Here is a 17,500-nt window from a genome sequence, read left to right on the forward strand (position 1 = left end):
GAACGGGAACTTCAAATTCTGATTCACGGTTTCTTGTGTTTTTTGCAGCATTATAAAAATGTATTTTACACTACTTTCGGTATTCGTGTATTATTTTCTCCATCTTGTTTTGCATTTACACGTGCTTATTCGTGTGTGCGTGTGCGTGTGTATGTGTGTGTGTATTTGTATAGATCTTTTACGTTTTACCTGCTTTAGTAATTAGAGTGCGGCCATGCTGGAGCACTGCCCTGAAGGATTTTAGTCGAACGAATCAACATTAATATTCATTAGTTTTTTAAGCTTGCTACTTATTCTGTTGGTCGTGCATGCCAAACCGCTAGAAACACAAAGACACACACATATAGATATATGCATACTTACGTACGTATATAGATTTATACATAATACACACATACACATATACATATATATGCACATGTATATATATATATATATATATCTATATATACACATATGTGTATATATATATTATAAATATATACATATATGTGTATATATATGTATATGTATGTGTATATATATATATATATATATATATATATACAAACATATGTATATATATATATAAATATGTGTGTGTGTGTGTGTGTGCATAGGTACTGGCGTGGCTGTGTGGTAAAAAGTGTACTTCCCAACTATATGGTTTCGGGTTCAGTCTCACCGCGTGGCATGTGTCTTCTACTAAAGCCTCAGGCCGACCAAACCTTGCGACAAAAACTGTAAAAAGTCCGTCATATATGTATATATATATATATATATATATATATATATATATATATATATATATAGTTAAAAAAAAACACAAAAAAACAATAACAAAAAAAACAACAAAGTGAGGACGTGATACGGATAGTGTTATTGGACGCTCGGGAGAAGAAGGAGATATATATATATATATATATACATATATAGATATATATGTATGTATATACATATATTATATACATACATATATTATATATATATATATATATATATATATATATATATATATCTTTATATATATATCCGTGTGTGTCATTGTGTCTGTGTTTGTCCCCCACTACCACTTGACAATCAGTGTTGGTGTGTTAACGTCCGCGTAACCTAGCTGTTCGGCAAAAGCATCCGATACATTAAGTACCAGGCTTAGCAAAAAAAAAAAAAGAAAAAATAAAAGAAAAAGAAAAATGTACTGGGGTCAATTCTTTGTACTAAAAATATTTCTTCAAATTTGTGCCCCAGCATGGCGGCAGTCTAATGACTGTAAGGAGTAAAAGAATAAGAAAATAAAAACATATATATATATATATATGTGTGTGTGTATGTATGTATGTATGTATGTATGTATGCATGTATGTATGTATGTATGTATATATGTTTATATATGTATATACGTGCACTAATATACATACTCCCATACACTCAAAAAAAAGGTACTCACGCACACACGCACGTCTTTCTCTACTTCTTTCTCTCTAGGTACCTTTGTATCTATCTGTCCGTCTGTTTGACTGTGTGTCTGCCTGTTTTTATATACAAAGGCACACACACACACACACACACACACACACACACACACACACACACACACTCACACACACACATGTATTTGTGAGTGTGTGCCTGTGTTCGTGTGTTTGTATACACAGAGACAGAAAGGGCAATGTGTGTGAGAGTGTGTACGTGAGTGTATGCGTGTGTGTCTGTATGCCTGTGTGTTCGAGTATTGTTTAGACTTCTGTATATGTGTGTGTGTGTGTGTGTGTCTGTGTGTTTGCGCTAAGGAAACATAGATTAAAGCCTGTTACAATACGGGTAGCTACCCCACTTATATCGAAAGCAGTATGTGTTACGTTACCATATCTTAGTGCTAGGCCGGTCCTTATAGGGGTGGCGGGTATCGTGCGAAAAATTGCTCACCCAGTAAAGAAACATCGATATTTTCCGCAGAATCAACGGAGGGGAATGTGTACGTGGTCACTAAATTTGCTAGAAATAGCAGTCAAGTCTCTATGAAACATCCTACCGCTTAAATGAAGGACATATGGAAGATGCCTTGTTCTTGATAAAAAGAAATATGACGAGAGGGCCACTGTTGGGACGTCTTTGATGTGAGCAGACTTGAAACTAATCCTCCGCGGCAACAGAGATTGTGGTTTAGTGGCAGTTCCTCTCAAATTCGTATTCTGTTATTTTGCATAGAGAAGGGCTTATTACAGAAATGGTGACCTAATGTAGAAATGTACCGTAAAATAAATCGAAGAACTGGTTACGGTTAGGACGTCATTGTTCCAATTTTACGTTGGTTTAAACAGAAAAATAAGCGCCCGAAGATGGAGTCCCAAAGTGGTTGCCATGTCAACTAGAAATAGCAGCCAAATCTCTACCAAATTCACATTATGTTGTTATCAACAGGGAAGGACACTGTACGGAAGTGTAGACCTAATGTGGCAAAGTGCCTAAAAATAAACTGATTTGATGGGCAAGGTTGGAACGTCTTTGTTCATGAATCTAAGGCTGTTCTGTTTGAACCAACGTGAGATAAAGTAAAATAACAAAAGCGCCGCAAGAGGGAATCTCGATGTGGCTGCTATGTCAGCTAGAAATAATAGCTAAATCTCTGTCAAATTCACATTTTGTTGTTTTAAATAGCGAAGGATGGTACAATGCACCTGGAAATATATGAACGAGATGGTCACGGCTGGGACATCTTTCGTTATATGTCTACTTGACCAGACTTTATACAACAATAAATAATTTTTCATTTGTTGCTGTTGTTGTTCTTGTTAAACCCTTGGTCAACCGTCAACATATGATTCAGAGGCTGTCCATCAGTGACATTCACTACTTTCTTTTATGCTCAACTACGGTCTCTCACATATCCTTCCCGCCATAAAGAGCTATAAGATGTAAAATGATGGAGTTTTAGTTATTATTTCTAGCATTTCTAGCGACCACTGAGAGGCACATTTCATTCGTTGATTTCAAAAATACGTTTGGTTATTATTGTTGTTGCTATTGTCGCTGTTGTTGTTGTGGATGATGCTATGTTTCCAACTGTGGCCATCATGACTTTTTAATATAGCTATTCTCTTGCATTAACTTTATAGCAGTCACCTACGAGGAAAGTTTAGCTGTTATTTCTAGCAGCCTAAGGCGATTGCGTAAAACATCCCTCATTGTCACATCCACCACAGTTGTTATTTATGTTATTGTTGTTATTTATTTAGCCCCTGGTAAACCGTGATTGAGCAAGAACTTCCAGTTGTGACCATCCTGTGTGCAGGGAACGTAAGTCTCCGGTATCCAACATGTCCTTCATTATCGTTTGAGAGAGATTTGGTTGTTGTTTCTCGTCGGTTGGGTTGCTGTTGTTGTTTAGACATGTGATCAAAGACACTTCAGCCATGACCATCCCATCTTTGTTCTTGTGTAAAAGAAAACTAATATATATATATATATATATATATATATATATATATATATATATATGTATGTATGTATATGTGCATATATACGTGTATGCGTATGCGTGTATATATATATATATATACACGCATACACGTTCCTATACACATACACACACACACACACACACACACACACACATATATATATAATATATATGTAATATGTATATAGATATGTGTGTTTATATATACATACATACATGTATATGCGTGTGTGTGTATATATGTATGTATGTATGTATGTATGTATGTATGTATATATATATATTAACTTAGAAATTTCGGCTTGCTCTCTTTCATCAGACCCATAAAGGCCAGCAAGCCGAAACTTCGAAGTCACTATCAACCTTTCTCTTGTAAAATTTAAATAAACATATACTCTACTGAAGAGTTTAAATTTAAATTAGATTTTTCTATATAACTTGCATAAAAATTAACATTAATGCTTATATAATATATATATCTTCTTTTTTTTATCATTTTGCTTCATTTATTCATTCATTAGACTTCGGCCATACTGGGGCACCGCTTTGCCGGATTTTTGTCGAATGCATCAACCCAGCACTTACTTTTTAAAGGACGGTACTTATTCTATCGGTATCTTTTGTCGAACCGCTAGTTAACGGGGAAGTAAAGAAACCAATACCGGTTGTCAAGTGGTAGTGGTGGACAAACACAAACACACACACACACACACATTACAAGTAAAGAGATATATTTTCTTCAACGCGTAAGTACTGGTTGCCGACATATTTTTCTGCTCTGTAAGGATTGTATCCTATACATGTACTGTTCTATCTGTACTTACGCGTTGAAAAAATCTATCTTTCTACTTGTACTACAATACATTTCATCACTTCAAAAGCAATCTTATGTTTGTTTACATATGACACACACACACACACACACACACACACATATATATATATATATATATATATATATATATATATATATATATATATATACACACACACATAGGGCTTCTTTCAGTTACCGTCTATTAGAGCCACTCACTTTACTATAGTAGAAGGCTATAGTAGAAGGCATTTCACCAAGGTGTCACGGACTGGAACTGAACCCGAAAGCATATGGTTGGGAAACAAACACCTTGCTACACAGCTACGCCTTCACTTATGTATGTATGTATGTATGTATGTGTATGTATGTATGTATGTATGTATGTATAGTTCTGGCGATGTTTGATAAGTATTAGCACACGAAACTCTAGAGCCTTGAGTCATTATGTTGCTTCTGATATATATATATATATACACATACATAAAGCGCGCATACAGCGTTAATGTTAGGGATGTTGAATTTTGTAGACAGAAATATATTATAAATGACTAAAAACATTATTTTAATATTGAAACAACATCCAAAAATGTAATTTTAAATTATAAACGGTAAAAGTTTCTTCAATATATTTGAACGAACAAACCTCACCACCACCAAAACTTGAAGTTCCAATTGAACGAAACCCAAGTTATAATACAGAATTATATAACTCTAACGGTGTTGCAAAGTCTTGTAAGTGTCTGATGCGATGCATTTCTGCAATATTCAACTGTGGATAAATTTATAGAAGTCTTATGGAATTTATTATGCATAATCCTCTATATGTAATGTAGTTAGAAGCGGAATGCTACTCAAACAAATGTAACCGGTGTTATATTTGTGATATCTTTGTCGTATATATTTATGTATATATATATATATATATATATATATATATATATATATATATATATATATATATATATATATATATATATATATATATATGTCTTTGTCTTTGTGTTTGTCCCCCTTCACCGCTTGACAACCAGTGTAGATGTACTTACGTCCCCGTAACCTTGGGTTTCGTTAAAAGGGGCCGATTGAAGAAATACAGAGCTTTAAAAAATAAGTACTGAGGTCTATTCGGTTAATTAAAATTCTTCAAAGCAGTACCCCAGCATGGCCGCAAACTAAAAATAGTAAAAGATGAAAAAAAAAAAAAAAAAAAGAACGATAGTGATTCAATCAACAGAGATCAATAAGCTATATATCATTGATATTAGTACTGGGGTCAATACGATCGACTGAATGGAATTTTCTAAAGGTGATGGCCCCAGCATGGCCGCAGTCTAATGACTGATAGTATTAAAAGAATAGCGTGGCCAGTTACTGAGCTGCTTGAAACAACAGCAAAATGCTCCTGAAATAATACGTTCTATTTAGCTGTAGAAGAAAGGACACATTGTATAAAAATGTGGTTCCGTGGTGGACGTAGCCAGGACAAAAAAATGGGATAGTTATAGCTGGAATATTTGCGATCACTTACAGGTCTACTCCACAGAGGCTGAGCTGCGACTAAAAAACTATAATACATGGTTCTGTGGAAGTTTCTCGGTGCTAGAAATAATAGCTAAACATCCTTCAAGTTGCACGCTGTTTATTTAAAATTTTATGAATATTCTTGTACGAGATATGCTATTTCAGAACGGAAGAATCATTAAGATGGAATCGGTTGGAATATTTTTGATCATGCTTAGCTTTAGAATTAAGAAGTTCTCTTTCCAACCATGTGGTTTGGGTTCCATCCCACTGTGCGGCACAATGGCACCGTGACACCTTTAGCGAGTGCCTTCTACTATAGCCCCCAGGATGACCAATGACTTGTGAATGAATCTGTATACCCACACATACACACACGTTTATATACACACACACACACACATATATATATAAATATATATAATATACATAGATATACACACATATATACATTTGAGTATATAAAAATGCATGTATGCATGTATATATATATATATATATATATATATATATATATGTACATACATACATGCATATATGCATATATATATATATATATATATATATATATATATATATATATATATATAACATCTCTCTTTCCTTTCCCGAGCGTCTAGTAATACAATCTATATCACGTCCTCACGTTGTTTTTTGTTGTTTTTTTGTCTTTTTCCTTTTTTTGAACTTATATATATATATATATATATATATGTATGTATAAAGTATATTTGTATGTGCGTGTGTGTATGTGTGTGTTTATGTGTGTGTTTGTGTGTGTTTTATTGTTTCGCTTCGACATAGCGATAATAATAAGCTAGTATTGGAACTCATTACACACATGCACCAGAAAAAAAAAGCGTAAGTCGTGATCGGAGCAGGATAAAAGATTACATAAATGATAAGGGAACAAGAAACTATGCGCTGAACTTCATTAACTTACAGTTGTTTCTGCTACAAGATGCAGTGCACTCAGAGCTGAATGCTTCTGCATCACCTTATAGCTTCTCCGAAACTTCTAAATCTTAATGCAGAATCGCATGTAAGCTAATGGAATTCATTGTATAATTTCCTGTCCCGTTGTCATTTATCTAATTGTGTGTGAATGTGTGTGTGTGAGTGTGTATGTGTGTATGTGTGTGTTGTGTTTGTGTTTATTACCTCACCGCTTGACAGTCGGTGATGGCTTGCTTACGTTCCTATAACTTAGCGGTTCGGCAACAGAACCGATAGGATAAGTACCAGAATAAAAAAAAACAAAAAAAAGTACTGGGGTCGATTTGTTCGACTGAAATTTTTCAGTGCGATGCCCCAGTATGGCAGCAGTCCATTGAATGAAAAACAAGTAATAGATAAAAAAAACTAAATCTGCCATAAAATGCCTGACCCGGGGTTAAACAACAAAAGTAATAACAAAGCGGTCATCTTGATACATGGAAACAGTTTTTAAAGTCGTGGTGGTCATTTAGGCAGTTTGAAAAATTCAACTGGTTTTTACCTCAGTATCTTCTATGGCCGATGTGGCCATTGTCTCTGTTAGCTAACGAGCCATTCATTACGGCAGCTTCAGAAACGCAGTGGTTACTTCACTGACAATTCTTCAATACAAATCGGTTACTGGTCATTTGGGTATTTTTTCCTTTGACTAGAATGGTTAAAATGGTTATCATTACCATTTATCTTTTGCTTGCTTCGGTTATTCTACTGTGGTCATTCTGGGTCAAAGGATTTAGTCAAACAAATCGGCCCCAGGATTTTTTTTTCTTTTCTCTTTTTTTTTTTTTTAATATCTGACACTTATTCTATCGGACTCTTTAGCCGAATCGTCAAGTTACAGGGATATAAACAAACCAACACCAACTGTCTACCAGTGGGAAGTGGGACAAATCCATATACACATACAAACATATTATGTGTGTGTGTGCGTTTACGGTGGGCTTCAACTCAATTTTTGTGCACTAAATTCACTTACAAGGCAATTGGTTGGCTCAGGGCTATAGAAGAAGAAATCCAACTGCTGTGCAAACGAGCTTCTGAACCACACAACCATACATATATATGTATATATGTATGTATGTACGTATGCATGTATCTATCTATCTATCTATCTATCTATCTATCTATCAGACTGGCTCTCACACAATTTCCGTCTATCAAATTTACCCACAAGGTCTCGGTCATCTCGAAGCTATAAGTAGAAGACATTCGCCCGCCCAAAGTGGTGCCACGCAGTGGGTTTGAACCCGAATCGATGTGGTTGCCGCCACGCAGCGAGATTGAACCCAAAACACCCGTAGTTGCAAAGCGAGTTTACCGATCACACTGCCATACCCGCGCCTTCTCAGTTACATTGTATTTTAATACTTTAACAAAGTTTTAATCGAGGCAGGAAGAAATGCGAAGATGCGATTCATCCTAGATATTTGCTGTTGTTGTTGCTGCTGCTGCTGTTGTTGTTGTTGTTGTTGTCATTGTTGTTGTTGTTGTTGTTTAATCCCAGGCCAGTGTTGATAGAGCAGGTCTATGATCAAAGGGGTTCGAGATATGTCTGTACTCCGTTTTGATTTTGTTTTCGGGTATTACACTGTCCATTGCACTCTTTCTTCCTAGTTCGTATAAACTCAAGTTCAGCCGCCACTAGAACGAGCAGATAATTACACGCGGTCTAGCCATGACCATCCCATCATAATATATGTGTGTGTGTGTGTGTGTGTGTGTGTGTGTGTGTGTATGGATGTATGTATACATGCATATAAATATAAATGCATGTGTGGATGTATACATATATATATATATATATATATATATGTATGTATATATATATATATATATATATATATATATATATATATATATATGTATATGTATGCATGTAGGTATGTATATATATACATACATACACACACGCACGCACACATACATATATATCTATCTGTCTGTGTGTGTGTGTTTCGCTCCCCCACCCCACTCTTTCTTTTTATGCTTTACGTTCCGGGTTCAAATCCCACCGGGTTCGTCTTTGTTTTTTTTTTTGTGTTTTTTCCGTCTTTCCGGAAACGATAGGATACGCTATAAGTGAGTTAAGTACTAAACACTAATACAATCTCGAATAAGTTACCCCTGCATGGCTGCAGTCTAATGACTAAAATAAATAAAGAAAATTAAAAACAAACAATGTTTGTATATCTTTTCTTTCATCTTCTCCTTCTTTCCGTCTTTAGACCAAGGCCATGCTGGGGCACCGCCTTGAAAAACTTTTAGTCGAACGAATGACACCAGCTAAGCTATGGGAACACAAACACACCAGCAACGGTCATCTATCGGTGGTGGGTGATGACACACACACACACACACACACGATGATCTTCTTTCAGTTTCCGTCTACCAAATCCACTCACAGGGCTTTTGTCGGCCCGAGGCTATTGTAGAAGACACCTGCACAAGGTGGCACGCAGTGGGACTGAACCCGGAACCATATGGTTGAGGAGCAAACTTCTTGCCGTGCATGCTTGGCTGTGTGGTATTTTCTGATTTGTCCTTCATATTTTAATAACGGTAGGGTGTGATTTAAGGGAGATTTCATTGCTATTTCTAGGAAACCTCATAGATACGTAAAAATTCAAGGTGTGTTAGTTTGTCCAACCTCTCTCCACATCTCCCAACAAAGTCACTTTCGCTATAGAATTTCAACGGTGACTATCCTGTCTTTACTGGATAATGGTATTGATTTCGAATTTTGGCACAAGACCAGCAATTCCGTGGTAGTGAGTAAATCGATTACATCGACCCCCAGTGTTCAACTGGTGCTTATTTTATCGATTCCGAAAGGATGAAAGACAAGGTCGACCTCGGCGGAATTTGAACTCAGAACGTAAGGACAGACGAAATACGCTAAGCATTTCGCCCGGCGTGCTAAATCATGAGGTGCCACTAATTTTGATAACATTATCTGTGATTATAATAAACAGCTTGCAGTATATTACTATATTTTATGTAATCTATTTGAAGATTTGGTGGCTATTTTCAGAATTGTGTAATAAGTTAGAGCAAATATAGGAAGCCTTTTTGGTTTATTAGGAATAAGGGCTAATACATTGCAAGTGCATAAGGACCTGTGGGGGTGCATCTAAGTCTATTGTATTTAACGTGTTCTGTTTCCTTTTATTTCTGTAATGGTTTTGGTGTGTCATTTGAGAGAAGTTTAGTAGTTATTTCAAGCATAGATCGGTGACTAAATAGCCAAATGATGTGAAGTGAACCTTTTCGTAAAACTAGGGACCTATTGCATGTGGGTAAACGTCTATGGAGACACGTCTGAACACACAATATTTCCTTACTTAAATGGTTTTTGTGTGTCATCTGTGGGAGATTTAGCTGTTATTTCAAGCACACACAAAGGGCGATTAGAGGACCTTTTCTCAGAACCAGAGATTAATTACAAGGACATGTGAAGAATTTTAGGGAGTGCTTTTGGGCAGAGAAAAATGATAAATCTTTTTATTTTACAACATCAGAGATATATAACTTCTATGAAATGACTGTTCTTAAATCTTAGTTAATGATTCTTCTCCCGTCTTTCTTTTCATACCAGGTTTTAGTGAGTTGGTCCGTGGGTGGTTTCAAAGTAAAACTTCACCTCAAGATCCAGGGTTACTCAAACCCTGAGTGTGAAAGCTTCATTTAAAATCAACGAGAGTATCACGATTAAAATAAATGAGAGAAAACACGAAAGGAGACCCAGGGACTGCAACATATCAGTTCATGGGTAGAGAGGAAATAGAATCTGAGGTAAGCCCGTATGAAGAGAATGCGTATGTTTCAGTTCAGGTAGGGCCTTCGAGAAATTCGATTAGCGCAGGTAAAATTTTCTATAGAATATGTATGGTTAATGTAACAACTTAAAGAGAGTTGTCATTGAAGGTGAAAATATCGTGAGATGCTACGATGTGGCCACCACTACATATAACATACTAAAGATAAGTTTAAATGAAATATGCTTTTGTGTAAGAAGTACTAGTAGCTGGACTAATTAAGATCTTTGCTAATTATAGACACAGTAGGTAAGTCTGAACAGAGAAGATATAACATCTCATATGAGATGATATGATATGATATGATATCATATATATATATATATATATATATATATATATATATATATATATATATATATACACATATATATATATATATAAATGTGTGTGAGTGTATATATATAAACATACGCTTATATACGCACTCACACATAAATATATATGTATTTATATATTTGCAAATGTATCTAAATCACTATCTATCTATCTATCTATCCATTCCTCTCTCACTGTTTCCCCTTCTCTGTCTATCTATCTGTCTGTCTGTCTCTATCTTTCTACACACACACACACACACACACACACACATACATAGAGAGAGAGAGAATGAGAGAGATATGTGTATATCTGCCTTTATCTATTTCTCCATCTCTCTTCTTATATATATATATATATATATATATATATATATATATATATATATATATATATATATATATATATATATATATATATATATATATATATATATATATATATATTTATTTATATATATATGCATACGCATATATGTATACATATACATATATATATATATATATATATATATATATATATATATGTATGTATGTATATTCGCATACATACATATACATACTTACACACACATACATATATAGGGAGAGGGTAAGATGTGAGTGGGGGTGAATATATATCTACTTCTATTTGGCATATAGACATACATGTACACATTATCTATCTATCTATCTATCTATCTATCTATCTACATAATACATACATATAGATATATACATACGTATACCCATACCTTACCTACCTATCTACCTACATACACACATACATACAGACATACATACCGATACATATATCATGCATACAAATACATACACACACTTGCGTGCACACATACATACACACTAATACATGCATACACACACACACTCACTCTCTCACTCACACATACATACATACATACATACATACATACATACATACATACACTTACATATACATGTGTTTGGCGGCGTTAATTATATGATACGTACAATTCTAAAAGAGAATCTTTTCATATTTTCATATTTTTAATTATCTTTTCTTAATTATTTTTTTTCTCATTACCCTCTTTCGAAAACCCAACAGGCCTGTTCTTAACATATAACACATAATGTAATGCTAATGTGATGTTAATGTGATGTTAATGCCATGTTAATGTAATGCGATGGGCACACAAATATAAACACATACATACATGAAAAAACATCGTAATATAATCAGAGTTTTAATAAAATTACCTACCTGGGACTGCAGCAGTAACATTGTAGGATTTGGCTCCGTATCTGTTGGGTTAAAAGCTATCCGTGATGTGTTTAATTCAGCAATAGGCGCAGATGCGATCTGCGCTTTCTCAGCGTAACTGTCCAAGCCAGTTGGGGCCGTAGTTGTGAGGCTGCTGTTCGCGAGAACCGATCTTGCTCTCGGTTTCTCGTCGATAAGATTAACGTTATTATTATTATTATTATTATTATTATGTCTCTGTTCACTTTGTCCAGCAGAATCCTGCTGTGTTAGCCGCTGTTGTTGATATTGTTGTTGTTGTTGTTGGAGGTGGTGATGATGATGTTGATGTTGTTGTAGCTGTAGGTGTTGTTGGTGATGATGATGATGGTGATGGCGATAATGATGTTGATAATGCTGGTGGCGTTCGTGCTGTTGGTGAGAATTGAGTGAATGAGCGCTAACAGCGGAATTGTGATGCTGCTGTTGCTGCTGCTGTTGCTGCTGCTGATGCTGCTGATGTTGTTGCTGCTGATGTTGGTGTTGGTAATGGTGCTGGTATAGTGCTGTTGTTGTTGGTGTTGGTGTTGTTGTTGTTGTCGGTGGTGTTGGCGAAGCTGGTATTTTATTGTTTAAGCAAATGGAATCACCGAAGCGACCAGCATTACTATTATTATTATTATTATTATTATTATTATTATTATTATTGTTGTTGTTGTTGTTTATTGTACCGAAGTTTGTGTTGCTCAACCTATTGTTGTTTTTGTTATTATAATTGTTGCTTGTGTTGTTGTTGTTGTTGTTATAAGTAGTGGTGGTGGTGGTAATAGTAGTTGCGGTGGTGGTGTTGTTAGTAGTAGTGTACGTAATACTGGGCTGACAGGTAGAAATTCCACTGTTACCCTCAACGGCAAACCGTGCATTAAACCCAGTCGGTTCCTCTGAAATCCTCGATGTTTCATGCAATCCAAGGGCGGCCGCCGTCACCGCCGAAGTGTTTGATGGTGCAGAAGACGAAGGAGACGAAGAGTTGTGGTGTACTGTGTCTGATGGGGGGTACCGCGCGGGTGAGAGCGAGGGACTGTGGTGTGTTGCTGTGTCTAGGGAGTAGCGTGCGGGTGAGAGCGAAGGGCTGTGGTGCGTTGCTGTGTCTAACGGGTACCGCGCAGGCGACAGCGAGGGACTGTGGTGTGTTGCTGTGTCTAGGTAGTAGCGTGCGGGTGAGAGCGAAGGGCTGTGGTGCGTTGTGTCGAGCGGGTACCGCGCGGGTGAAGGTGAAAACGAAGGACTCTGATGTGAAGTGTGTAACGGGTACCGCGCGGGTGAAGGCGAAGCGGCGTTTCGTGGTGACGACCCGCAACGGGTTGGCGGTTCGGCCGACGCCACTGGCGTACTGAATGAGAAATGCGCCGCCGCTGCCGCCGCCAACGGTGCGTTGTTCGATACTATCGTGGGGTGATGTCTAGAAACAAGACTGTCAACCCCGGTTACGTATGAAGCTGTCGTTGCTGGGGACAAAATTGTCACCCGCGACGGTGACAATTTCGTCAAAGGGTTAGCGGATACTGAAACCTTTACGGGTGACGATGACGGCGACACACCGACGTCAAGGTGACACGGGAACTGTGTTTTGGGGGTCGGAGGCCAGGGTTTAGGATTCAAAACTCCGAGAGTTGTCGTCGTCGTCGTCGATGTCGTCGTTCTTACAGGTATTATAATTGTTGATGTTGTTGTTGTTGTTGTTGTTGCTGGTGGCGGTCGTGGCGGTGGTGGTGGTGGTAGTCGTGAGATTCTCCTTAAGAGACTGTAATTGTTGTTGTTGTTGTTGTTGTTTTTATCGGAACATCCGTAGCGTAAGTCTCCAACGTTGATATTGCTAGCAACTTTTGTTTGTTGTTGCTGCTGTTGTTGTTGTAGTTGTTGTTGTAGCAATGTTAGTAACGACGCTCTTGTTTCTGTTGTTGTTGATGATGATGATGATGATGATGATAATGTCGATGATGGCGATGAATATGACGACGACGACGACGACGACGACGACGATAAAAATGATGAAGATGAAGATGATGATGGTGGTGATGATGATGATGACGATTGTGGTTGCAACGGTAGTGGCAGTGCTGGGGCTGGTGGCGGCGGTGGTGGTGGTGGTGGTGGTGGTGGTATTGGTGCTAGTATCGCTAGTGGTAGTATTGGTAATAGCGGTAATAGTGCTAGCTAAAGGTAGCGTCGATGGGGTGCTCACGTCGATAATGATGATGATGATGGTAACAAAGATGATACAATTATTATTATTATTATTATTATTGTTATACTTTTTGTCAATAGTTTTGCTGCTGTTGTTGTTAGTAGTAGTAGTAGTAGTAGTGGTAGTAGTAGTAGTGGTGGAAGTAGTAGTAGTGGTGGTAGTGTTATAGTCCTCTCCGGTTCATGTTTTTCTTCTTTTTTTTTTTGGTAATATATCTTTTTCTTCCTCGTCTCTTTCCTGTTGCCGTTTTTGTTGCTGTTGTTGTTGTGGTCGTTCACTTTTTTTTTTTTTTTTACTACAATTATCGCCACAACAATAACAACACCGATAACACTAACAACCGCTAACTACTACTACTACTACTACAACAACAACTACAACAACTACTACTGCTACTGCTACTCCTACTACAACGTGTCGCCGATATATATATATATATATATATGTGTGTATATATATATATATATGTGTTTATATATATATATATATATATATATATGTATGTGTGTGTGTGTTTATGGTTTGTTGTGGACGGACACCCGTCTATAGAAGCAGGCTTTCAACGACGGCACCGCTCGCGCGAGTGCTGTTTGTCTTACTACTGCTGCTGCTGCTGCCGTTGATACCAGCAGCAGTAGTAGTAGTAGTTGTGGCAGTGGCGGTAGTAGTATTAGAAACAGCAGTGGCAGTAGTAGTAGTAGTTGTCGAAGTAGTAGTAGTAGTGGTAGTAATAGTCGTGGTGGTAAGAGCAGCAGTAGAAGTAGGAGATAATAAAAACAAAACAAAAAAAAAAAACAGAAAGAAAAATAGTAGAAATAATTGTAGTAGTAGTAGTGGTAGTAGTGGTAGTGGTAGTGGTAGTAGTGGTAGTAATAGTCGTGGTGGTAAGAGCTGCAGTAGAAGTAGGATAATAAAAATTTAAAAAAAAAAAGAAAGAAAAATAGTAGAAATAATTGTAGTAGTAGTAGTAGTAGTAGTGGTAGTGGTAGTGGTAGTAGTAGTAATGACGTCGGAGAATTATATGCTGGTGATAGTAGTAGTAGTGGTAGTAGTAGTAGTAGTGGTGGTGGTGGTGGTGGTGGTGGTGGTGGTGGCGGTATCGAAGTTAAAATCCGTCGCTGTTGACGCTGCCAACGAGGTTCACGACGCCGCCAGCAAGTGCCCAGCCTCTGCTACTGCTGCTACTGCTGCTGTTTTTGTTGTTGTTGTTGTTGTTGTTGTTGTTGTTGTTGTTGTTGTTGTTGCTGTTGTTGCCGCTACTTACACGAACAGCACCATCACCACCGTGCTGGTACTTGCCGCTATAGCTATCACAATCGACACCCCCTAAACCACCACCACCACCACCACCATCACCAACACCACGACCTCTACAATAATACTCGTGCAGCTACTACTACTACTAGTACTACTACTACTACTACTACTACTACTACTACTACTACTACCAGAACTACCACCGCAGCCGCCGTCAACAACAATAACAGCGACAAACCTACCTACCACCGCTACCTTTGTAACTCCTACAACTTTTGATGCTTTCACTTACAAACTGCTGCTGCTGCTGATGATGATGATGATGATGATGATGATGATGGTAATGATGATGATGATGATGATGATGATGTTTGTTGTTGGTAACGTTGGTAACGTTGGTGTTGCTGTTAATGCTGCTGCTGCTGGGTGTAGATGACAATGATGCTGATGATGATGTTGATGTTGCTGTTGCTGTTGTTTTTGAGAATGATAGTGTGATTGTTGATGATGATGATGATAATGATGAAGATGATGATGAAGATGATGATGATGATGATGATGATGTATGTTAATATTGTTGATGTTATTACTGTTGCTGATGATAATATTGACGATAACGTCGGCGATAATATTGAGGACAATGTTTAGTATTGTTGATTTTCATGTTGATAATGTTGGTGTTGTTAATTCTTGATAATATTAGCCTTTTTTTGATGTTGATAATGTTGGGGTGGTTGATTTTGATACTGATAATGTTGACGCTGCTGGTCTTGTCGGTTGTTGATAGATAATACCAGTGTTTTTGAAGCTGATAATGTTGATGTTGCTATTTTAATGTCGATAATGTTTAAAGCTACTGGTTGCTGATAATGTTGGTGTTTATGATATCGATAACGTTCGTTGCAAATAACGCTGGCTTTAATGTTGATATTGTTGGCGAGGAAGCTGATAATACTAATAATGTTGATTTTTAAGTTGATAATATTCCTGTTGATAATTTTTGAAGTTGATAATTTCAGCGTTAATAGTTAATAGTAATAACGTTCACAGCGTTAATAGTTAATAGTAATAACGTTCACGTTGCACTATCAACAGTGTTTCATTTATTGTTCTTATTCTTGTTATTGTTGTTATTGATGTTGTTTCTATTACTGCTTCCGCTGTTGTTGTTGTTGTTGTTGTTGCTGTTGTTGTTGTTGCTGCTGATGTCCTTCAAGCTGCGGCTACTGCTGCTGTTCTGTTTGGCATTGATCGTTAGTAACCGCAATAAGCTGGGTGTTTTCCTACTGATCTTGTTGCGTTTACCGCTGCTGCTGCTGCTGCTGTTGTTGTTGCTAGTTTGATTAATTATCATTGCTTGGACTAAAGTAATTGATCACCGTGGTGCTCCAGCATGAGCGCAGCCGTATGGCTGAAACAAATACAAGAAATATATATGTATGTGTGTGTGTGTGTGGGGGGGGTGTCCTACACTACTGCTCGACGACCGCTATTGATGCGTTTACGTCCCCGTAACTTAGCAGTTCCACAAAAGAGACCGATACAATAAGTACCAGGCTTTACAGAAAAAGAAATGAAAAGTTCGACTAAAATTCTTCAAAATTGTACTCCAGCATGGTCAAAGTTTAATGACTGAAACAAGCAGAAGGTAAAAGATAAAAGATATATATATATATATATTTATATATATGTGTGTGTGTGTGTGTGTGTGTGTGTATTTAGTGATGCTTGGTAAGTGCTAACGAACGAAACTCTCAGCCTTTGAGTCCCTCTGTTGATTCTGCTTGATATGAGTAATATATAAATCTTATGATAATGTTGTTTATGCTGATGTTACTTCTAAATCACATTGTTGCAAATTTCGTTATGGATGCAGTTGTTGTTGTTGT

At 37.0% G+C, this 17,500-nt stretch overlaps 1 protein-coding gene and 1 long non-coding RNA gene across 2 annotated transcripts in view; both read right to left on the bottom strand.

The window, feature by feature from the left end:
* The window catches only part of LOC106880578 (uncharacterized), a 166,224-nt gene extending 149,949 nt beyond the window's left edge, over nt 1-16,275 (bottom strand). The window contains exons 1-2 of the mRNA XM_089339507.1: nt 16,224-16,275; nt 12,128-14,319 (exon numbers count right to left, since the gene is read on the bottom strand). Of these exons, the coding sequence (XP_089195633.1) occupies nt 12,128-14,319; nt 16,224-16,275 (2,244 nt within the window). The remainder of the gene's footprint in view (nt 1-12,127; nt 14,320-16,223) is intronic.
* Nucleotides 16,276-16,316: 41 nt separating this feature from the next.
* LOC149131520 (uncharacterized) overlaps nt 16,317-17,500 on the bottom strand; it is a 229,035-nt gene continuing 227,851 nt past the window's right edge. Inside the window, exon 4 of the long non-coding RNA XR_016237777.1 lies at nt 16,317-17,500. This exon is cut by the window's right edge and continues 477 nt beyond it. This is a non-coding gene — a long non-coding RNA (uncharacterized LOC149131520).

The sequence above is a fragment of the Octopus bimaculoides genome, chromosome 21 (assembly GCF_046866305.1).
Source record: "Octopus bimaculoides isolate indiv1 chromosome 21, ASM4686630v1, whole genome shotgun sequence".
In the NCBI taxonomy this organism is placed as follows: Eukaryota; Metazoa; Mollusca; class Cephalopoda; order Octopoda; family Octopodidae; genus Octopus; species Octopus bimaculoides.